This window comes from Acomys minous (genome assembly GCF_964271855.1).
Source record: "Acomys minous genome assembly, chromosome: 14".
Lineage (NCBI taxonomy): Eukaryota > Metazoa > Chordata > Mammalia > Rodentia > Muridae > Acomys > Acomys minous.
The window spans coordinates 65,950,957-65,975,110 of NC_140496.1; the positions used below are offsets into that span (position 1 = coordinate 65,950,957).

A 24,154-nucleotide genomic window follows, 5' to 3' on the forward strand; every position below is an offset into this window, starting at 1 on the left:
TAGAAGAAATTTTTATTTAAGATTTATTTCTTACTTATACAGTATTCTGCCTGCATGTATGCCTGTGGGCCAGAAGAGGGCGCCAGATCTCATTATAGATGGTTGTGAGCCACCATGCAGATGATGGGAATTGAACTCAGGACCTCTGGAAGAAGAGCCAGTGCTCTTAACCTCTGAGCCATCTCTCCAGCCCTAGAACATATTTTTATAGAAACAAAAGCTATGCTAAATACCTGGGGCCTATGCAAGTTCACTATAACAAATGTTATTTGAAATAATAGGCCACTGGAGGTTTGTTTTTGTTTGAAATAGGGTCTTATGTACCCAAGGCTGCATGGAAACATACTAGATGTCCAAGGATGACCTTGAACTTCTGATCCTCCTATCCATATAGACATGAAGCCTATTTGATGTGAGCCAAACAATAAATACCTAGAAGTTATCTTTTTAAAAGTAATAATATACCTGTTGTGGTTTTTGCTAACACTTTCTTTTACTCCCACAATAGTTATTAACATTTTATGATTGAAGAAAATGGAGCCCACACCAAGAAGAGACTTGATACCCTATGAGCATATACAGGGGGAAGAGGTCCCCCTCAGTCACAGTCATAGGGGAAGGGAGTAAGGGGAAAATGGGAGGGAGGGAGGAATGGGAGGATATAAGGGATGGGATAACAATTGAGCTATAATATGAATAAATTAATAAAATATATTTAAAAAAGAAAACGGAGCCCACAAAGGATAAGTGAGTTGCCTCAGATAGTATAACTAGAAAGGTGATGGTTTGAATAAGAACGCCCCAGATGTTCATATATTTGAATGCTTAGTTATCAGGGAGTGGGACATTTGAGAAGGACTGGGTGTGGCCTTGATAAAGGAAGTGTGTCACTGTGGGAGGCCTTTGAGGTTTCAAAAGCCCATTCCAGGCCCAGTTCTCTCTCTTCCTGTGGCCCTGAGGATCAAGATTAGCTCTTCGGAGGTAAGGCTGCAGTGCCTTGACATCCCCCCCACCACCACTAGGCCTCTGAAACTGTAAACAAGCCCCCAGTTAAATGCTTTCCTTTTTAGAGCTGCCACCATCATGGTGTCTCTTCACCGGAATGGAAAAGTGACTAAGATACAGGGGCACATGGGTCTTTCTGGGGGCTGTGTACAAAGCCTTCATGGCGCAGGCATTTCTCCTAACTCGGGCCCTCCATGCACTCGGCAAAGGAGCTACATTTTCAGATGCTCAGTCCATCTCCAGACAGTTAAAATGCTAGATGCTCAGACAAGAAACAAATCAAACAATAAGTACAACTCAGTGTAAACCAAGGATGCCCTCAATGCCTATTTTACACAATAGACACTAGACTATCTCCTTCATAAATATGGATCTCCTTGGCTAATGTCGCTTTGGTTTCTGTGTCAAGGCAATAAATATTTCTATTATCTATGCTCAGCATGGACTGATGTCTCCTGAAAGGATGATTTCAAATGAAGGTCCTCCATCCAATCCACAAGCTTTCAAAAGTTTAGTCATCTCTAATGTAGGACATCCTAAATTACAGTTCGCATTGCTGGGCCCTAGGAAGCCATAGTCCTTTCTAAACAAAGTTCTTCTATTGATAAATCAAGGCTTTCTCACCATCAGCATTGCGTGTGTCATACACACACCACAGTGGTACTCGAGGACCAATAAGGGCAGGAGCTGAAAGTTAGAAGGACTCTCAGTGACACTTATAACTGGGGAGCTTTTGAAGACTATTCTATCTGGACTTTATTCCCCCCCCCCCAAAAAAAATCTCAATTTTATTATCTTGGTGGCATCTGGGTGTTTTAGCTTTATGAACATTCCCTAGGTTGTTTGTTTGTTTGTTTGTTTGTTTTTGTTTTTGTTTTAAGTTTTTCGAGACAGGGTCTCTCTGTGTAGCCTTGGCTGTTCTGGACTCACTTTGTAGACCAGGCTGGCCTCAAATTCACAGCGATCCACCTGCCTCTGCCTCCTGAGTGCTGGGATTAAAGGCATCCTCCACCACTACCCGGTTCCTAGGTTTTGTTTGTTTGGGTTTTTTGTTTGTTTGCTTGTTTTGCTTCTTTGGTTCGTTTTTTGTTTTGTTTTTGTTTTTTGGTCTCAGGTATGTTTATTTAATGGGTAGTACACTAATCATCTCAAAAATCTTTTTCTTCATCAGATGTTTGAGCCCCTTTGGTTTCGGAGCTTGAACCTTTATTCCATCGATAATATGGCTTTCCTGTTGTAGTGTATTCCTGTGAAGAAAATTGACCCCAGCCTATGCCTTTGTGAAAGCCAGTCTCTGTCAAAACGTACAGTATACTTTTCATAATGGTCAAACTGATGAAAATGTTCTCTCAGCTCACTTGATGCCTCGGCCCAAGGAATTTTTCTGATAAAAGCAATAGGCCGACTAGCACTCAAAACGCAGCACCATCGTCCCCCTCACAGTGGAGACTGCCAACGTTAAAACTGAACAAATCCTAGATGGTTCTGATGGGCATGTAAATTTTAAAATGCAAGATGGTTCTCTCCTGTACTAAATGACTGACTCGTAATGTCTGTGTCTTTGAAGTGTCTCTTGGCTCTTCCTTCCTCAGCAACTCTTTCCTCAGAATCGCTATTACTGCACCTGCTACACAAACTTGTAACCGTCACAAGTCTAATGACCAAGCTTGCGTTGGTGACCTTACTCTACGACCGCCGCGGGTCTGAGAGTTTGACTACATTCCTCTGCCTTGTAGGAGAGAGGTCCTCAGCTTGGTGAGCACTCCAGTCCTCTCTCTGTTCAGAGAGTCCTTTGTACCTCACTGCAACAGGGTTCTGGCTGTTGAGGAGAGTGGGCGGGGTTACATTTGCCTCAGCCTAGCGGGTTGCAAGCAGGCAAGCAGGAGCTCAGATCTCAGCGGTGGCATCTCTTATTATCGGTGTGGGAGGAAACAGCCTTTAGCCACCCTGAGCTTCAGGTTTTGCATCTAAAGGAAAGAGATGAGCCAGACGAGGAGGCGGTGCGAGCCTGTGGAGGAGGGAGGATCAGGAGCCGAAAGCCAGACTTGGCTACACAAGTGACTTGGAGGGCGAGCCTGAGCTTCTTTAAACGGTGTCTCAAACAAATAAACGAGAGAAACAAAACATACAAAAACAGTAAAAAAAAAAAAAAAAAAAAAAAAAAAAAACACAAAATTATCCTCAGAGTTAAGTAATATAATTATGGTGCCTGAGATGTAGTAGTTCCTGTTAAATATTAGTCCCAACTCCCCAGACACATACCCACTTCTAAATGGAGTGGCAAGCCACCACGCATGTCTTTAACTCTCAGACAAGAATAAAACCGGGAATACCGAAAAAACACAATTAGAGCTAGAAATATCTCATCTTTTAGTTTTAAAAATAGCTCCTACCAACCCTTTGTCATGAAACATGTCAAGGAGAGTCAGGGGCAGGAGAGACAGCTCATGGGTCACAGCACCCTCTTCCGCCATGAGGGCCCAAGTTCGAATCCCGAGAATCACATAAAAGCTGAGTATGACTGCGCATGCGCTGATCCCACCGTGGGTGGATGGAGACGGCACCATCTCCCAGACTCACTGGCCAAACAGATGTGATTCTGGGTCGGTGAGACGTGGTTGAGTCCTCATCAAGGCGAGGAGGCAGAGTGTGACAAAGATACCTGACATCCTGGCCTTCATGGGTGCACACATGGCTGCAGGCATCCACATACTTGCATGCATACAGCACACATACATACTATTGTATAACACACACACACACACACACACACACGAAGAAGCAGTTAGTTGCTCATACTAAAGAGTTGCAAATAAAACCTGGAGTTTTAAATTTTCAAAACTTTGAAAATTAAAAGAGCAAGTGAGTCCCAGTGATGGATCCCTCAGCCCCAGCTGACCTAGGATCTCCTAAGCCCTGGGAGTCCAGACCAGCCCGGCAGCAATGTGAGACCTTGTCTCCAAAATTAAAATAAAACAGCATAGAGTGAAATAAAGTAAAAGTAAGAGGGAATTAGTGAAAGACCAGGAGTCAGGCCACACTTATGACTAGTCAGAGAAGTGCTTTTTGCTTCTCCATCAGTAGTGGTCACTCACTGAAACCCAGCTCAACACTTTCATTTAGACCAGGATAGGCTTTCTTTAAAAAAAAAAATTTTTTTTTGTTTATTTATGTATTATTTATCTAACTTTTTAATTGTTGTTTGTGTGTGTATGTGTATATGTGTATCTGTGTGTATATATGTATGTGTACGTGTATTTATATGTGTGCAAGTGTCTAGTGTGTTTGTGTGTGTATGTACGTATGTATGTGTATGGTGTGTGTATTTATGTGTGTGTGTGGTGTGTACGATGTGTGTATTTGTGTGTGTGTGTGTGTTTATAATGTGGCGGGGAGGGTCCAACTTTGTGTGTGTGGAGGACAGTCACAGCTTGTGGAGTTGGTCTCCCACTTCCACCTTTGTGTGGGTATCTGGATTGAACTCAGCCTTGTGTTGCAAGCACCTTTACCACAAAACCTTCTCAGCAGTTGTCACTCTCTCTCTCTCTCTCTCTCTCTCTCTCTCTCTCTCTCTCTCTCTCTCTCTCGGACAGACTTTGCTAGGTAGCCCTGGATAGTTTAGTGTTCAGTACGTAGCCCAGGATGGCCTCGAACTCATGGCTTTCCTTCTGCTTCAGCCTCTCAAATGTTGGGGTTGCAAATGTGTGCCTGGCTTAGACCAGGCTTTCATCTTCGCTGCTTCCAGGCTGTTCTAGAACCTTCCTGGGAATCCCCGCTCCCCTTATGGCAGCGCTCTGATCACCAGCCCCTGCCGGGCTTTACTCTGTCTTACGTACCCGTCTTTAGGGTCGCTGCAGATGAGGACTTGCTGGAGCCAGCATCGTTGCTGGCCGAGACGGAAATCAGGTACTCCGTTCCACACCGCAGAGAAGTGATGCTACAGGAACTGAGAGGTGTACTGCAGCTCCGCTGGGAAGAACCACTCGATGCCATCACCGTGTAGTTGGAAGCCCCTTCTGCTGGAGTCCATGAAACAGATACCTTTAGGGCCCCGCTGTCAAAGAGGACTTGAATGTTGGCAGGGGCACGAGGACCTATGGTTTTGAGAAATGAGAACCTAGTAAGATTTAGCTTAGTTAAATGTTACGATATCAGGAGATAGAAGACCCTGGTGGCTGGATAATGTTAAGTTGTTCAAAGCATACAATTGGGACTTAGTGTACAGGGGGATTAGTCACATAACGTAGGAACCAGGCCCGACTGGGCTGCCTGCCTATCTTGCTGTTTCATGTCCTGTTTCTAGCAGCTTCCATGTCTGTGTTTATCTTGGTTAGCTAGTCATGTTTACTGCTCTGAGAATGCACCCCTCCCTTCCTCGAGACTTTTCCTCCTGTGTGCGATCACCTCTTGAGGGATTTCACCTGGGAGGAGGATTCCTGTTTTGCTACCTATAAGAAGGCTCTTTGGAAGTCTGGAGAAATAATAAACCGCTGCCGCGGCTGCTGCTCTCTTAGCACAAAGGACCTGCTGTGTTAGTGTGTGTGTGTGTGTGTGTGTGTGTGTGTGTGTGTGTGTGTGTGTGCATGAGTTAAATCCGCAGTCCCTAGCCCTCGACTCGGTACCTCGGTGGCGCAGGCACCAGAACATAATGGTCATTACTGTGCAAACTCATCCTTAGCTATAAACCACTGTCGGATTAATTAATCCTTTTTTTCATTTTGTATAAAAATTTAAGAGCAGTGTTTAACACATAAGTGACGCTTTAAAAAATTTCTTTTCATAACTAACACTTAAGAGCATATGTTGAATTGTGAATATACTACAAGCGGTAGAGAATAACATTTGTGACGCCTGGGGCGGTGGCACAATCCCAGCCCTTGGCACCCTGCTGAAGGAGGAGCATTGGAAAAGCACAGCCAACTACATAGTGAGACCTGTGTCAACAAGGCCAAGCAACCAAATAAACAGGAAAAAATAAGCATATACATGTGAAAGGGTCACTTGAGCCTGTTGTCACATGGTAGGTTAAATGTTTTCTCTGTTACTGACCCATGAAGCCAAATGTATCACTTCTTGGGCTGGGAATGTGGCTCAAGGCAGGAGAGGAAAAGGCTCAATCCCTACCCCTCATCGGCTCCCACCCCCACTTTTAAGTTTGACCTCTGGTGACTTTTTACTCTGAACAGCTTTTGAGTTCACGATAGCTTCCGGGTATGCAAATGCCCCATCCTAAATCAAAGGACAGGAAATAGTCAAGTTTAAGTTCTCACCCATGAAGGCGTCTCCCAAACACTTCCTCTCACTCTTATAAACATGTCTTGGTGTGTTCACGGTGAAACCATTAATAACCCTGAAAGACGGAGCCAGCCAGATGGCTCAGCAGGCGCAGGCACTCGCTGCCAAGCCTGACGACGACCTGAGTTCAGAGCCCACATGTATAGGTTCTTTTTTTTTTTTTTTTTTTTTTAAATCGATCTTACTTTTTTGGGCTTTCTTATATCTCAACCTCCCTACTCCACTTCTATCCCTTCCAGGGGATAGGAGAGAAAAGTTAGTGGGGGAGGGGCATGTTCTCTTTAGCTACTTCCTGCTGGTTAGGGTTGTCGGGTTCCTTGGGGCAAGTCCAATCCTCATTTCAGGATAGCTCCAACCTCTTCTCATCTGACTGCATCACCAGCAACCAGGAGTGGGGGGGGGGGGGATGGGGGGGGTGAGGGGCAGTGGGGGCGGAGCGGCAGCCTCCTTCTTCCTCAGAGCCCCACCCCCAGGTTCTGGCATTTTATTCCTTCTTCAGAGTTGTCAGAGTTAAGCTATCCACAGCTGGCAAAGATCTCGGCGCTCTCAGAGCCCACAAGAGGCAAATAGTCTGCCGCTGTGGCCATCTAAATCAGCTCCACATCCCACACCTGGGATTAAAGCAAAACGTGCTTGCATACCATAACTGACGTTTTAAAGAAACCAAAACTTCCACTACACACATGGTGAAAGGAGAGAACTGAACTAGCACCTTCAGGTTGTCCTCTGAGCGCCACATGTATGTCATGGCATGAAAATACACACAGACAAGTATAGAAAGCATAGACAACTACTTTTTTTAAAACCTGGAGGATGCTGGGAGATGGTAGCACACACCTGTAATCCCAGCGCTAGGGAAGCAGAAGCAGGCAGATCTCTCTGAGTTCGAGGCCAGCCTGGTCTACAGAGTGAGGTCCAGGACAGCCAAGGCTACACAGAGAAACCCTGCCTCAAACAAACAAATAAACAAACAAACAGACAGACAGACAAAAACTGAAGGACATATGTGCTCAGGAGGAGAAGTTGGCTTTAGTTCTCCTGGGGGATCTACAATGGCATTTTAGTGGACTTAGAAAACTTCGTGGATGGCTTCCACAGAACACATCCCCTGTACACATTTGGGGCACAGAGAAGGCTCTGCCCGAGGAGCCAGTTTCATGGCTCATTCCGTTTGAGGAAGGCACCTGGTGCGTTTCCCTTACAGGCCACCTTGACTGGGCATCTCTCACAGGAACGGTCTGCTTGTCCTCAAAAGATCCCCAGCTTCTGCCCTGAGGTAATGCTGGATCAAGGCTGGTAGGGGCCACCTAGAGTGTCTTAAGACAATCAACGGAGCCTTACGGTGGTGATGCAGGCCTTTAGTCTCAGCACTCGGGAGGCAGAGGCAGGTGGACCTCTGAGTTTGAAGCCAGCATGGTCTACAGAGTGAGTTCCAGGACATCCAAAGAAAAAAAGAACAAAATATAAAACAAAAAGACAATCAACTTTCCAACCAAAACATAGGACGCTTAGGGGAAAGAGGCAGACTCTTGGCAGCCTGTCGAGGGCTGAGTAGCGAGCTCCAGAATGCAGGTCCTGAAGAGCTCCTTTTGAACTTTCAGAAAGTGACCTTATGTGGAAATAGGGTCATTAGGGTGGGACCTAACCCAACAAGATGGGTGTCCTTCTAAAAAGAAGAAATTCGGGGGGCTGGAGAGATGGCTCAGTGGTAAGAGCACCGCCTGCTCTTCCAAAGGTCCCGAGTTCAATTCCCAGCAACCACATGGTGGCTCACAACCATCTATAATGTGATCTGATGCCCTCTTCTGGCCTGCAGGTGTACAAGCAGACAACACTGTATACATAATAATAAATAAATCTTTAAAAAAAAAAAAAGAAATTCGGACACTGACACATGCATATAGGGAAACGCCACGTGAACGTAAAGATGGCCACACACAGGCCCAGGGGAAACATCTGGCTGTATCTTTCCTTGGTACTCAAGAGGGGCCTACTCTGCCAAGGCCTTGGTTCTAGGCTGAGTAGCTACAACTGTGGAACGCCAAGTTTCTGTTCCTTAAGCCACCCAGCCTGTGGCATTTTCTTACAGCAGGTCCAGAAACCTCCTACGGAGACTAAATCCCAACTGTGTAAAACATGGGGCAAGGGGCTGGAGAGATGGCTCAGAGGTTAGGAGCACTGACTGCTCTTCCAAAGGTCATGAGTTCAAATCCCAGCAACCACGTGTTGGCTCACAACCATCTATAATGAGATCTGTATACATAATAAGTAAATCTTAAAAAAAAAAAAAAGAAACAAACCAAAAACCATGGGGCAAGAGAGCAAGGTGTGGCGGTGCCTGGCAGAAAGATCAGGTATGGAGGCCAGCCTCACCTACAGAGTGAGTTCCGAGGAAGCTGTGCAACTCTGCCTCAAGTAAAAACAAGCAATACAAAAAAAATCATGAGGAAACAAGTAAAGGGAGCAGATGGCAACATCTATTTAATTGTTGCCCCATCCCAGTTTCAGGGACCTTCATAAAAGAGTGTAGAAAGAGAAGAGGACACAGAGGTGAGGAACCCACGTGAAACAGTACCGCCTTCTGGACACGGCAAAATCCCTGCACACGAATGAAGCGGTTGCCCGCCAAGGCCTGCGCAGGCTTGGTCTAGTCTGCATTACCGGCACTTAGGTGAAGGCCTAAGTTAGCCTCGCTGGGGAGGAGCTATTGATAGCTGGGGGGGGTGGGGGTGGGGGTGGGGGACCGGCAGTGTGTTTAAGGGTGAAGTATATGGGCAGCACAAATTGGACTTGAAGGCTTTGGTTTTTGTTTTTTGGTTTTTTTTGGTTTTTCGAGACAGGGTCTCTCTGTGTTAGCCTTGGCTGTCCTGGACTCACTTTGTAGACCAGGCTGGCCTCGAACTCACAGTGATCCACCCACCTCTGCCTCCCGAGTACTGGGATTAAAGGCGTGCGCCACCACGCCCGGCTTGAAGGCTTATTTTTAAAGGGGCTGCGGAATAGAAAGATGGCCCGGTAATTAAGAGCACCTGCTGCTCTTCCAGAAGATGGGGCATGTGTGGGGGTCGGGGGGGGGGGGGGGTGCTGATTCCCAGCGCCTACACGGTGGCTTGCGGGTGTCTATACCTTCAGTTCCAGGGGCTCTGATGCTCCCTCTGGCCTCCTTGGGCAACAAGCATGCATACAATGTACAGACATACATACAGGTAAAATACCTACATACATTTAAAAACAAAAACAGAGGTCATGAGGTCGGGGGGTGAGGCGGTAGGTCTGGGGGTAGTTATGGGGAGCAGTGGGGTGGTGGTTGGTGAATATCAACGCGTATGTATAAAATTCCCAAAAACTAATTTGGGAACCCTGGCGGTTCTCTTGTCCCCTACCCTGAGGCATAAGCCCCTTCCTAGGCACAAGTGCGCAGGTGCACATGCTAGCACAGCTCTTGCTATACATAACTGTAATGGCTGAGACATCCTTCTCTGCACAGGGCCTGTTCTTTTGGGTGTAGGGATCCCTTGGTTTTATTTTGTACTCCCAGCAGCTAAATGTTTGTAGGGATATGAGATGGGGGAGGGGCGGGGGGAAGGAAGGAAGTAGAGAAGAGGGAGGGGAAGGGAGGGGAGAGGAGGGGAAGGGAGGGGAGGGGAGGGGAGAGGAGGGTAGGGGATGGCCAGGGCAGGCAAGCCTCTAAAAGGCCCAGGAAGGCTGCTTTGGCACCGATACCCTCCCTGACTTAGCAAGCTGATAAGACAAACCCTCTCTTCTCCCGTATCTCTTTCTGTCTGGCTCACAAACAATAAGACTTCCGTTCCAAACTTAGAGAACGTTGAAGACGCTATTTCCAGTTTCTTTCCACCTTACCTGGGTGATAATCTGGTGAAGTTGGTGAACGCCTAGCACTTATTAACTGTTCCCTCCCCATCCCTCACCCCCCCCACACACACTTTTGTTCCCTCTGATTGTCAGTCTCACTCCAGCAGCTGAAGTTGGATTTCCGGTTTTCATGCTTAGGAACCCCCTCCCCCCCCCCCCCACTCCACCTGAGTGGAGAGAGAACACAACATTGCTCTCCCATTGGGCAGCCCACAGCTAGAGTAGGGGTGGTGGGCAGCCCCGTGTCACACCTTTGCAGAGTTGAAACACAGACCCTCATGCCGAGCACAGGAGCAGCAGGAACAGAAGTCAGAATAATGCTGACTTCGGGTGGGAGCACACTTACTAAATGTCTGTGGAATAAATGAATTTCTGTTCGCGTATATTTTTTTGTTTGTTTGTTTAGACTTTTTGGCTTGAACACAGGGGAAAAACAAATACAAGCAAACAAACAAACAACAACAATAACAACAAAACCAAGGAATGTTGTAGTTGACCTAACAAGACCAGGAAGGGACAAGGAAGGATTGGCCAAGCTAACAAGAACCCTTTCACCTGGCTATGGGGGTGGGAAGTGGTGGGGGCGGGAGGCGGGGGGGGGGGGGGGGGGGAGGGGCGCGCGCTGTGCTACGCATCGCCCAGCTGAGCTTCTGAACTGCTGCCAGGGAATAGTCAAGGCACTATAAATAACTTCATAATAAATTTAAACAGCTGCTGCCAGCTGCCTCGTGCTCATCACTCAGCATGGCTGCGGAGCACAGCTCCCTCATTAATCAAAACTGAGGCGGCCCAAGGCTGAGCTGAGGAGCGAGCGCTTACTGGTCCTCTGATTGCAGGTGGAGTCATCCCCGGGGATTCCGTTGGCGTTCCACGCATAGGCCTTTATAGTGTAGAGAGTGCCGGCATCCAAACTGCTGAAGGTTAAGGACGTGTTTGTAGTATTCTCCTTCCAAATCCTGCCCAAGCCATTGGCTCGCATAAGGGACACAGAGAATCCAATCGCCATGTACACAGCACCCCACCTCACCAGGATGGAGTCCGGACTTGGAGAACTAACTTCCAGAGTTGGTGCAGCCAACACTGAGAAGTGAAAAGGAAAGGAAAGAGTGAGTTCGTGGTACAAAAGTCTGTAGAGGATAATTCCAGTTGTCGAGGAAAAAATAAATGCAGGGTGATTATCCGCACAGTGTTCATATTCTAATGGCAGAGTTCCATTTAATAAATTGCTAAGAGGAGCCGAGGAGGTGGCTGGGTTGTGAAGGTGCTTGCCTGGCGTGGTGCTGGAGGCCCTGGGTTCGTTCTACAGTATGGGTTTTTAGAAAAGCTATTTAAGCCTTTGTATATTAAAATATGTATGCTAATAATTGAGGGGGAAATGTGGAGGCTCAAGCCAGGAGTGGTGGTACACACCTCTAATCCCAGCACTCGGGAAACTGAGGCAGGAGAATAGCTTCAGAGTTTGAGGTCAGGGTTGGCTAACCTGCCTCAAAAACTCTGAGCAAGGGAGACACCAGTAAACAGCAGGAAATACTTTCAACTGGCAGTTGGTAAGAAAGAAGTCAGATAAAGTATCCATATAACTGAATAAGGAAAATGACCTTCCTATCTTAGTGTACAAATAATTTTTTGTTGTTGTTGTGGTGGTGGTGGTGTTTTGCGACAGGATTTCTCTGTGTAGTCTTGGCTGTCCTGGACTCACTTTGTATACCAGACTGGTATACCAGATCTCACAAGAGATCTGCCTGCTTCTGCCTCCCCAAGTGCTAGGATTACAGGTGTCCGCCACCGTGCCTGGCTTGCAAATAACTTTTATTTTTCAGTGCTGAGAGTGAGTGAACTCAGAGCTTTATACAAGTTAGGCCAGCACTCTACCACTGAGCTATACACCAATCCCCGTACATAGGTTTTTAGAAATATGCCCAGATGTGACTTTATGACGTGAATTTACTGCTAACAGCAAACCCCAAACGTATCTGCCATATGCTTAACGTGCTGCAAATTCTATTCTGTGTGTTTCCTACTTGGCATGGGTAAAAACAGAAATCGCTTTTTCAGGGATTTAAAAGCATTCTGCCTTTAAAGCTGCCCAGAAATGGACTCTAAATCCCAAAGCAAAGCACTAGGCATTTAAATGTCACATTCTCCACAAGTTGCTGAGTTGCCAGAAGAACATTTGGTGGCTTCTGCCTCTGGGCCTTGCGTTGTGGAAGTCACATGTGCTCAAACCACGCCACATATTTGCAGTGCTGTTCAGTTTGACCTACGTCACAAGCCAACACTCAGACAGCAGGGGCATTCAGCTTCCTACCTGTCTTTGCCTGCTTTGGAGATGATGCCTGGCTTCGTCCAGAGGCACTAACGGATCTGAGAGTGATTTGGTACAATGTCGCAGCCTTCAGGCCTGTCACGGTGCCTGGGGAATTGGCCACCATAGTCTCAATGACCGTTTCCCCATCTTCAGCTGTGAGCAAGTAACTCGTGGCCCCCGGTACTGTGGTCCACTCTACAGTGATGCTGTTGCTGATTTTTGAATATGCCTGGTCAATAGTTGGTATGTCAGGAGCTGAAAGAGAGTTTGGAGTTGTACCTTAGCCAGAATATCCCACGAGGATGACTTCCTTTATCACTTCCTCCCTAAACTACATCATTCTTGTGTCTTCCCATGACCGTAAGCCTTGTCATTTTCCCTAGGAAAGAAGCTGGACGGGGTAGTGCACACCTGTGGTCCAGCTGCAGGAGAGGCGGAGGCGGGAGGAAATTCAAGGCCAGGCCGGGTAACTTTATAGGACTCTATCTCAAACTTTAAAATAATAATAATAATAATAATAATAATAATAATAATAATAATAATAATAATGGTTATGCTAACAGGTCTTGGGATGTATCTGAGTGGTGGAGCACTTGCCTAGCACACATAAGGCCCCCAGGCTCAACATCCAGGATCACAAAAAGAAAGAAAAGAAAAAAGGGGCTGATGCCAGGGCTCAGAAAGCAAGGGGCTTGTGGCCAAACCTGACGACCTGAGTTTGATCCCTGGGCCCCACATGTTAGAAGGAGGAACTGAAGCTGAAGTCCTCTAACTGATACATGGGCATTGTAGCATGCGGGTGCACACAGCACACACGGCACACAAACACACATGTACGCGCGCGCGCGCACACACACACACACACACACACACACACACACACGCACACACACACCACACAGAGGACATGAACTTGAACACATACACACAAATAAATAAAATGCATAAACACATAAATATAATAAAAATACAATTAAAATAGAGAGCTAGGTAATGGTGCACACTGTTAATCCCAGCACTTGGGAGGCAGAGGCAGGTGGATCTCTGAGTTTAAGGCCAGCTTGGTCTACAGGGCGAGTTACAGGACAACCAGGGCTACACAGAAAAACCCTGTCTCCAACAAAACAAAACGAAAAACAGGAGCAGAAAACGAACAAGAGAGAGTGGGGGAAGCGGGCAGGGGTAACAACTGTTTTCTAGAAGACAGCTGGCGTACGCCCCTCACTTCCGGCTGCCTGCGGGTCACTTGCTCGCTCTTTCTTTTCTTTCTCTCAATGCATTCTTATATTCTATGCTTTTAAATAAGTAAGAGCAGAAGAGGTTGTGGAAAGGATAGCGGAGCGGCTTTATTCCAGAGGGTTCCACTGTGCCTTGGTATTCTGTGAGATTCCAAGGCTACTTTGACACTGATGTCCCTCCCTGCCCCAACACAGGCTGCCGTGTCTCCAGCTGGGCCCTCCGTGCCCACCTCTCTCTCGGTGCCTGTGGTCACTTTCTCATGACTCTGCCCACTTCCCAAGTGGAGGGAGGGGAACTGGATGCCCTGTTACAGTTGCCTCATGGTGCTTTGTCAGAGCAGAACAGTCTTCGGGCTCTTCTATATACACAGAAATTAACTTTATTTTTCCTTTGCCCATCAAAATATATGTGCCAGTGTGAGGCATACCGAAGCCTTTCTGGGGCTGTCTAAAGTTCACCACAGAAAGGGGAAATGTTTATGTCACGAGTACACGAGTCCTCTGTTTCTGATACGGCGTACAGCGAACAGGGCGAAAATCAGATTTGCCACTTCAGAAAATCCACAGGCACAAAATAATGCCCTGGGTCTTGTAGGAGATCCAGAGAGAAGAAAAGATCAATAAATGTATGCTGGGTTTTTATTTCTGAAATTGGCTCTGGGTCTTTTAATGTTGATGTACTCCATCTGTCAAGCATAGTCACTGTGCCAAATTCAAAGCTGAAGGGCAAGCCAGATACGGTGGCGCATGCTTGAGACCCAGCACTTGGGAGACTGAGGCAGGAGGATCTCAAGTCGTGGCCCAAATGGGCTACATAAATCTCAAACAAACAAAACAGCAAACAAACAAACACTACACTAAAGCCAGGTATAGCATGCATCCCTGCAATCCAGGCACTTCGGAGGTGGACAGGAAGGACATCCTCAGCTGTCCAGTGGGTTGGAGGAGGTCAGCCTCAGCCTATTTGCAACCATATCTCAAAAACAACCACCAAAGAAACCCAAACCAGTCGGTCAGCCGAGCAACTTCCCCAAACCAACCAAATACAAAGATTAAGGGCAGAATTATAGGACAAGAAAACAGAATAAGCCGGGATGGTGGCACATGCCTTTAATCCCAGCACTCGGGAGGCAGAGGCAGGTGGATCTCTGTGAGTTTGAGGCCAGCCTGGTCTACAAAGCAAGTACAGGACAGCCAAGGCTACACAGAGAAACTCTGTCTCAAAAAACCAAACCAAAAAAAAAAAAAAGAAAGAAAACAAAATAAAAACCAAGTGATTCCACTGAGATGTAATATGAATAAATTAATTTTTAAAAAAAGAAAAAGAAAAACCAAGTGATTTGCCAGCATCAACCCTTCTTGGCCTCCCCTCAGCCAAGTCCTCAGGTACACAATGCAGACAACCTTCTCTTTCCTTCCCAGTAGCCAAGAGAGTTCACATTGGCAGCTTCTCAGAAATAAGCAAGCTGAAAAAAAAAAAAAGAAAAAGAAACAAAGTCTCCACTGTTCATTGGCCAGATACTTCTGGAACAGCATCCAGGAGTATCTCTTTGTCATAGAGAGAAAATTATACCCGTCACACATGCTGGGGAAAGGGGTGTGTGTGTGTGTGTGTGTGTGTGTGTGTGTGTGTGTGTGTGTGTGTGTGTGTAGGGCACTGGTGGACTTTTGCTGATTCTGCAGGAAGAGCTGATGCCCCTTCTGGCCCCTCAGAACAACAACAACAACAACAACAACAACAACAACAACAACAACAACAACAACACCCCAGTAGGGCCTCCCTCTCCCACCTGCTATCTCTCATCTGCAAGCCCCTCCCCACTGCCCCCTCCCACTGCCCCCCCTCCCACTGCCCCCCCTCAGTCATCTCTCTGTGGTCAGTGCCTCCTTCTCATCTTCTGGCGTCTCTCATCGCCTTCTGTTTCCTCTGTCCCAGTTTATCTGCTCTCCCATGATAGATGGGCCTGCTCGTTGGAACGGACAAACTTCCTGGGAAAATGACCAGCTGTTGACATAGAAGGCCTGACGCTGCACTCACGGACAAGAGCTAAAAGGCGGGCCTGCCCAGACTGTATTCCCACAGGCGGCCATACTGCCTGTGGAATCTACATTTCCCCCATTAAACTGAGCTCTGAAGGAATTGTACAGGAACCCGTATCAGCAGAGTGACAACTGAGGGGTGGGAAAAATAGCAAAGGATGTGGATTCAGGAGTTCTAGGTTTAAGGCATGACTCTTGTTGTTATTGTTGTTGTTTTTTGCTTTTGTGTTAAGAGGAAATGCAAAACATTTCAGCTGTTCTGGTGTGAGGGTCCTCCTCTGAGAAAGCTAGGAGCGTCTGCATTCTAGGAATTACTCTGAAACGTAAAACAGAGAGATTTAGAATTGCTGCAAAGTGTAAGTAAAAGTGTATGTGAGGGTACTTTGAAACCCTCCTCCCCTGTGTGTGTGCATGTGCATGTGCGTGTGTGTGTGTGTGTGTGTGTGTGTGTTCCAGAGAACGTGGATGCATCTAGCAAGGTAAACAAGTGTGGGTGGGTTTGGAAAAGCCATATCATACATCATAGCCCATGGGAGGGTTCTGGTAAAGAGAGACTCTGGGGTGAACACAAGGGGGAGAGGGTGGGGAGAGGGGACACACACACACACATACACACACACACACACACACACACAATCAACTGAACCCTGTAGGGCAGTGGCTCTCAACCTTCCTAATGCTGCAGCCCTTAACACAGTCCCTCATGTTGTGGCGACCAGCAGCCGTAAGATTATTTTCATTGGTACTGCTTAACTGTAACTTTGCTACTGTTATGACTCATAATGTACAGATCTGTGTCTCATGACGGTCTCAGGCCGCCCCTGTGAAAGCCTGAGAGCCGCTGCTCTAGGACAGGAGAAGCAGAACCCAGTAGTGTTCATGGGGACATGGCATGGGCGGCTGAGTGTACCCGAGCCTGCTGAGCCAGATACAAGAGCTAGTGTGCTCATCTGCCGTTGTGCGAATGAGTTTGAGTGCCCAGCCATGATGTGGCGGAATAAGACCAGGTGGGGCCAGACTTTGGGGACACTTGTTCCCTAGGAGGGATGGACTGGTAGGTAGATCTGGTGCTGTGACTTAACAGACCCCCCCAGGGGACAGAAGAAGCAAAGCAGCTCTTGAGTGGTTAGGGGTGTGGCTCACTGGGTAGAGTGTGTGCCTAGCATGCACAAAGCCTTGGCTCCGTCCCCAGCACCACAGACACCCAGTGCACGGCTGCAACCCCAGTACTTAGGAGGTAGAAGTAGGAGATGGGATGTTCAAGGCCATCCTTGACTGCATCATGATGTTAGGCCATGCTGAGGGACATAAGACCTTGCCATCCAATAAAATAAGGGCAGGACTTTGGAAAGAAGATGGAGCCTGAGAAGGGCTGGTGAAAGGGGCGAATCTGATTCTGAGGTACAGACAGACTGTGCTATAAATTTGAATGAAGTGTCTCACAGGTACGAAGTAAGCTTTTACAACTGAGCTACCCGCCCCCAACTAAGCGATGATTAAATTGTATTATTGTTATTATAATTTAATAATAGCATGGGGTTTTTGTTTGGCTTGGTTTATTTCTTTTGCTTGCTTGTTTGTTTGTTTGTTTTTCAAGACGGGCTTTCTCGGTGTAGCTCTGGCTATCCCTGTACTGAAACTCACTCTGTAGACCAAGGCTGGCCTCCACTCAGAGGTTCACCTGCCCTGGCCTCCCAAAAACTGGGATTAAATGTGTGCGCCACCACATCCAGCTTTAACAACGTTATTTTTTTATCATTATTAAAATCTGAGGAAGAATGATAGAAATTATGGGTCCTTCCCTCCCTACTGTCAATTTTTGAGGTTGAGAAAAAGACAGGAGGGAGAGAGGGAGGGAGGGAGGGAGGAAGAGAGAGAGAACGAAACAGAGACAGAGAGAGACAAACAGACAGTGAGAGAGAGAGAGAGAGAGCTGAATGTCAAGTGTCAGGCATTTCCTGGGTTGAAAAAATGAAAGACTTTATTCTCTAGATTTGCATCTGACCACACTAAAGCATTAAAAATGAAACCCTTTGATTTTTTTTAGTTTGTTTGTTTAGTTTTAGTTTAGTTTTTTGTTTGTTTGTTGTTTTTGTTTGTTTTTCGAAACAGGGTTTCTCTATAGCCTTGGCTGTCCTGGAACTCACTCTGTAGACCAGGATGGCCTCAAACTCAGAGATCTGCCTGCCTTTCCTTCCCAAGGGCTGGGCTTAAAGGTGTGCGCCACCATGACGGACCCTTCAATTCTTTTAACCAACTCAGTGCATTTGACCCACTCAGAGAATCTAAATCAGCCCAGAGTCCTTGGAATCCAGACCCAGATCAACCATGATGCCAAAGCCTAAAGAGAGCCAAATGCGGGCACACCCAAGGGGAAGCCTTCTGCACCATACAGACCGGGTACAGCCTATGGACTGAAAAGGCAAGATGACTCTGTTAACAGCTTCACTGGTGTCAAAACTCGGCCTCCCACCTACTCTCCAGTGGGGATCATTTTGAGTCTTAAAGAAGTCCATCCTAAGGGGCTGGAGAGATGGCTCAGTGGTTAGGGGCACTGACTACCCTTTCCAGAGGCCCTGAGTTCAAATCCCAGCACCCACGTGACAGCTCACAACTGTCTTGGCTCCAAGATCTGACACTCGCACATAGACATACACACAGGCGAGACACCAGTGCATGTAAAACAAAGGTTAAAAAAAAAAAAAAGAAGTCCATCCTAAGGTCTCACTGGGCCTGGGTTTACTAGGACTTTGTAACACACAGTGAAGTTTGATTCTGCTATCCAAAGGACAGCTATTTTTTTTTTTAAATCAATTCTAAACCAAACAGAGTAGTGTGCGTTTGCAGTCCCAGCTTCTTAGGTGACTGAGGCAGGATTGTTTGAGCCCAAGAATTCAAAACCAGGATGGGCAACATGGGACTCATCTCAAACAAAATAAATAAAACCAATAGTAAAACATTAAAAAATAACACAGGATGTGGTTAAACAGTCTTCCTTATAGATTCCTGGACAATCATGAAGGTCTCTCAAGAATAATATGATGAGCCAGAGAGATGGCTCAGCAGTTAAGGGCACTGGCTGGGTCGTCACAGGACTCAGACTCAACCCCCAGCAGTCACATGACAGCTCACAGCCATTTGTAGGCCCGGGCCCAGGGGGGCCAATGTCCTCTCTGGTTTCTTCAGGCACCATGTATGCATGTAGTACACAAACATGCATGCAAACAACACACCCATGCACATTAGTCCCAGCACTGGGGAAGCAGAGGCAGAGTAATCTGAGTTCGAGGCTAGCCTGGTCTACAAAAGTGAGCCCAGCCACACAGAGAAACCCAGTCTCAAAAAACCAAATAAACACACAAATAAATAAATACAACACATAAATAAATAAACAAAACATTAAAGAATAATATAAGTAATAAAACAGGAAATTATTTTTTAAACTCAACTATAGGGCTGGAGAGATGGCTCAGAGGTTAAGAGCATTGGTTATTCTTCCAAAGGTCCTGAGTTCAATTCCCAGCGACCACATGGTGGCTCAAAACCATCTATAATGAGATCTGGTGCCCTCTTCTGGCCTGCTAGCTCATATGCAGGCTGAATACTGTGTACATAATAAATAAATATTTAAAAAAAAAAAAGAAGAAAAACCAACTATATAGCTTTAATCCCAGCCCTTGGGAGGCAGAGGCAGGCAGATCTCTGAGTTTGAGGCCAGTCTGGTCTACAGAGTGAGTTCCAGGACAGTGAAGGCTATATAAAGGAACCCTGTTTTGAAAACAGAACAAAAATTAAAATGCACCCACATCTTCAATTTAAAATTTCCTAATTCTAGTGCCTTTTTTATAGTGCTGGCAAAATAATAAAAGTTGTTCCAGTGTGTGTTTATCTCTAAGAGAGTTGATTTTGTATGGTTTTTGCAGACAATCTAAACCTATTCAACATAAATTGCTACCCCATGGACTGAGATTTCTGGATGCACAAGGCAGGAAAAGTGTCTAGAAAAAGTTTCTAGTGGCCTTGTAGTTCTCACTAATGATACCTTTGAAGGATTTATTTTTATGTATGTATTTATTTATTTATCTTGTTTTTCAAGACAGGGTTTCTCTGTGTAGCCTTGGCTGTCCTGGACTCGCTTTGTAGACCAGGCTGGCTTCAAACTTACAGCGATCCACCTGCCTCTGCCTCCCGAGTGCTGGGATTAAAGGCGTGTGCCACCACGCCCGGCTGAAGGACTTATTTTTAAAATATGACCCATTTGATTTGTTTTTACAAGTATGGTCTCTTCAGCACCTTCCACAGTGGTGTTAGCACCCAGTACGCATGCTCAGAAAATGTTGATTCCCTGCCCTTGGAGATAGTCTTTATATATAAGACTAGCCTAAGAATCAACAATATGAGCCGGGCGTGGTGGCGCATGCCTATAATCCCAGCACTCGGGAGGCAGAGGCAGGCAGATCTTTGTGAGTTCGAGGCCAGCCTGGTCTACAAAGTGAGTCCAGGATAGCCAAGGCTAACACAGAGAGACCTTGTCTCGAAAAACAAAAACAACAACAACAACAACAACAACAACAACAAATCAACAATATAAGAAAGGAATCAAACAAATACAAGGAGAAAAACTTGCATGTCATAAATTGTTACCTGTTTTGGATGAAATGACCTGAAAAGGAAAAAAATTTAGAAAGTTAGAAGAATAACGAATAAACAGCACTTTGGGGAAGTTGAAACGAAGGCGTCAATCAGAGCACAACACCACCGTGTTTCCGTGCACAGTGTGAGTAACTCTCCCATTGACGGTATCGCTTTCCCGTGCAACTCACTTCCCAGCGCTCGAATCTACCATAAAGCAGTGCTGAAACGGAACTTAGAGGCTGGTGCAGATCTTGTTACTATTTCATTTTTCTCTTTGAATTTGCCTATTGAACTAAGTCAGAGGCTGTTGACAGACGCCCCACCCCCACCCTCACCCCTAAGGAGTCTTCGCTCTTCAAACACAAAGCTAATCTTGTTCCCTTTCTCTAGCCCATCACATTGTATTTCAAGCCCACAAACGCACCAGCTTTGTATGACTTTAAAGTCTTTCTAGTTCTATCTCCCTACTCCTCGGCCCTTCGTAAAGAGAACAAGATAACGCGTGGGTATTTCCCCCCCCCCCCCCCAAATAGTTGTAGGTGGTTAGAAAGGTAGACTCACTGTTTTCAGACAGAGGAGAGTGAGTCTAGTCAAAAACAAACACAGCTCGGGTCTTCCAGCCATCCTGTTAGATGTAGCACTCACAAAAGCACGACGAGACACGGGCGATCTGAATCGTTTCTAGTTCCCAGAAGCCCAGCACTAAAGGTCGCAGAGTGTGGGGCGACAATGCTGGAAACAAACTCTGGGAGTCGCCGCCTCTCCATTGGCGCAGAGCTTACCTGTAACTAGGGACACTGGAGATTGGCAGGAACAGGTACTGCAAAACTGGGCGGGGGGGGGGCTGGGGGGGGCTGGGGGGAGGGGGTAGAGTCCAGGAGACGGGCGTGGTGGCGCACACGTTTAGTTCCAACACTTGGGAGGCAGAGGCAGGCTGATAGCTGTGAGTTCGAGGCCATCCTAGTCTACAAAGTGAGTCCAGGACAGGCAAGGCTACACAGAGAAACCCTATCTCGAAACAAACAAACAAACAAAGAGTCTGGGAAACCCCTGCCAGGCAGGCCAATGGCGCTTCTGTAACCTTGGTTTCAATGAACTATGAGCAATGGGCTCCCTTTCAATAAAATTTACTCCAGGCACAGTGATGCAGGCCTTCAATCCCAGCACTCGGGAGCCAGACAGGCAGCTTTCTGAGTCAAGGCCAGCCTCGTCTACATTATTGTGAGTTCCAGGACAGACAGAACCCTGTCTCAAAACAAAACAAGAACAAAATCAAATCTACAAAGCTGTGTGCCGTTTAGGCTCTGTTTCCAACCCATAACAGCGCAATCAGCCATCTTAAAGGGGGAGGCCGGGATGAGCCCCATTGAAAGAGACCTCAGGCGGCTGGGAGCGGTGCAAGAAACAGACTTCTCTGTAGACCCTAGGGCGACATCTACAGTGAGATGGCAGCCTTAATTAGGGGGATCAAAGGCAACTTAAGCGTTTGGGGGGTGGGGGTGGCGTGCCTCATTTGCATAAGGAGAAATTCCAGGTGCTGCTGGGTAGGATCTTATTTGGGAAGAGGAAGTTTAACCTGACTAACAGACCACCGGATTTCCTGGGGGCTGAGGGGACACACAGGCCTGAGGCGGGGAGGTGGGGGGGAGGAGTAGGTGGGGGGGCGAGTAGGTGGGGGAAGGGGGGAGGGGAAGGGGGGGTCGTAATCCTACTCTTGCAGATCTCAGGGCAAGATTTCCGCGAGTTTGGACACTACTCCACCCAACTCTTGCTCCAGGCCAGCTTCCCCTAGTCCCATATAGCTCTAGAGAAAATTATTGATATAGTAAAATGATTTTCAATTTGAGGATTTTCCTGTCAGTCTCATTTTTTGTTTTTCACCTTTAGTTGATGCTTGTGCTTTAATTAGAGTTTGTATATATTAGTCTGCCTTTTGCCTTTGTGGCCAAAAGACCTGACAGAAACGGTTTAAGAGAGAGAAGGTTCATTTTGGCTCCTGATCTCAGAGAAGCCCGTTTAGCTCTATCTGCTAGGGAAGAGCATTATGGCATCCTCAAGGATATGCTGAGTTTGAGGCTAACCTGTGTGGGAAGCCGCGCCCACATTCGCCATTACAAGATGGCGCTGACACCCTGTGTCCCATGCTGACAAACGACTAATCTGCGCATGTGCGAAGGGATTTTCCACTCGTTGTGCTCTGCCTCTCCCGTGGCATCATCTCGCCCGATGAGCAACAGCCAATCGGGGACTGACACATCCTAAGCGGAGGACAGTTTCCTATATAAGGGAGGGGTTTCTGCTGTTTGCTCTCTCTGTCTCCGTTTTTCGTGTTGTAAGCTTATGCTCTTCCTCTCAAGAGGCAGTAAAGCTTTACTGCAGAAGGATCCTGTTTGTGTGTGCAGCGTCGTTCTTGCTGACGAGACGGTAACGCTAGCCACAAACCTGAGCTACATGGGACACTGTCTTCAAACAAACAAACAAACAAAAACTTGGGGCTAGAGATATGGTTCAGTAGTTAAGAACACTGGCTGTTCTTGCAAAGGACTCAGAAACAAAAACAAAAAAGTCTTACTTAAAAAAAAAATCACCTATCTCAATGTTTTGTAAACATTGCTCTCCATCACCTTCTGATTGGTTGAATAAAGAGCTGACCGGCCTATAGCAAAGGCAGGAAAGAATAGGCGGGACTTCCTGAGAGATAGGAACTCTGGGAAAGAAAGAGGCTTGAAAGAAGAGTTGCCTGGAGACAGGGAGGAGGTTGGATGTATGAAACTGAGGGGAGGTAAAGAGCCAAGTGGCAGGATGTAGATTAAACCAAAGTTGTAAGAGGGAGTTGGGAACAACAGTAAGCTAAGGCCTAAAGCTATTAGAAATAAATATAAGTCTCCGTGTCATTTATTCAGAGCTAGGGCCAACATAGAAAGTCCATACAATTTTACACGACAACATTGAAAACATGATCCATTTGAAAAATAGAATCAGCAAATTGGGCTTTATCAAAATCAAGATCTTTGGTGCTATTTAGAGAATAAAAAGACAAGTTCCATATCTAAAAAGGGCTTGTATCTGGCTGGAGAGATGGCTCAGAGGTTAAGTGTGCTGTCTGCTCTTCCAGAGGTTCTGAGTTCAACTCCCAGCAACTACATGGTGACTCATAACCATCTATAATGAGATCTGGTGCCCTCTTCTGGTGGCCAGGTACACATGCAGACAGAATATTGTATACATAATAAACTTTTTTTTTTTTAAAGAGGGCTTGTAGAGCATACGTATGTGTGTGTATATGCACAGATTGTGTATTTTTCTCAAAACCCAATAAGAAAACAACTGAGGGCTGGTGGGATGGCTCAGCAGTTACAGGCACTTGCCACTAAACCTGACAACCTGTGTTTGATCCTTAGAACCCACATAAAGTTGAAAGGAGAAAACAAACTCCACAAAGTTGTTCTCTCATCTCCACGCCTAGGCCACGGCAAGCATGGCATCCAATTTGCTTTTTATTGCTGTAGTAAATACCACGATCGAAAGTATCTTGGGGAGATGAGGGCTCATTTGGTTTACACTTTCACATTAGTTTTTCATCTATGGAAGCCAAGACAAAAACTCAAGACTGAAGCTGGAGGCAGGAACTGAAACAGGGACTATGGGGAAACAATGCTTACTTGCTGGCCATCAATGGCTTGCTCATCCTGGTTTCTTATACCAGGACTATCCCACATCAATAATTAGTCAAAGAAAACACCCCACAGACTTGCCTAGA

The 24,154-nt window shown here is 46.5% G+C and overlaps 1 protein-coding gene across 1 annotated transcript in view; it reads right to left on the reverse strand.

The window, feature by feature from the left end:
• The window catches only part of FNDC7 (fibronectin type III domain containing 7), a gene marked incomplete at its 5' end in the record, with an annotated part of 41,902 nt that extends 20,884 nt beyond the window's left edge, over nucleotides 1-21,018 (reverse strand). The window contains 5 exons of the mRNA XM_084757021.1: nucleotides 4,842-5,099; nucleotides 10,993-11,253; nucleotides 12,482-12,736; nucleotides 20,404-20,422; nucleotides 20,956-21,018. Coding sequence (XP_084613147.1) covers nucleotides 4,842-5,099; nucleotides 10,993-11,253; nucleotides 12,482-12,736; nucleotides 20,404-20,422; nucleotides 20,956-21,018 — 856 coding nt within the window. The remainder of the gene's footprint in view (nucleotides 1-4,841; nucleotides 5,100-10,992; nucleotides 11,254-12,481; nucleotides 12,737-20,403; nucleotides 20,423-20,955) is intronic.
• Nucleotides 21,019-24,154: the final 3,136 nt, after the last annotated feature.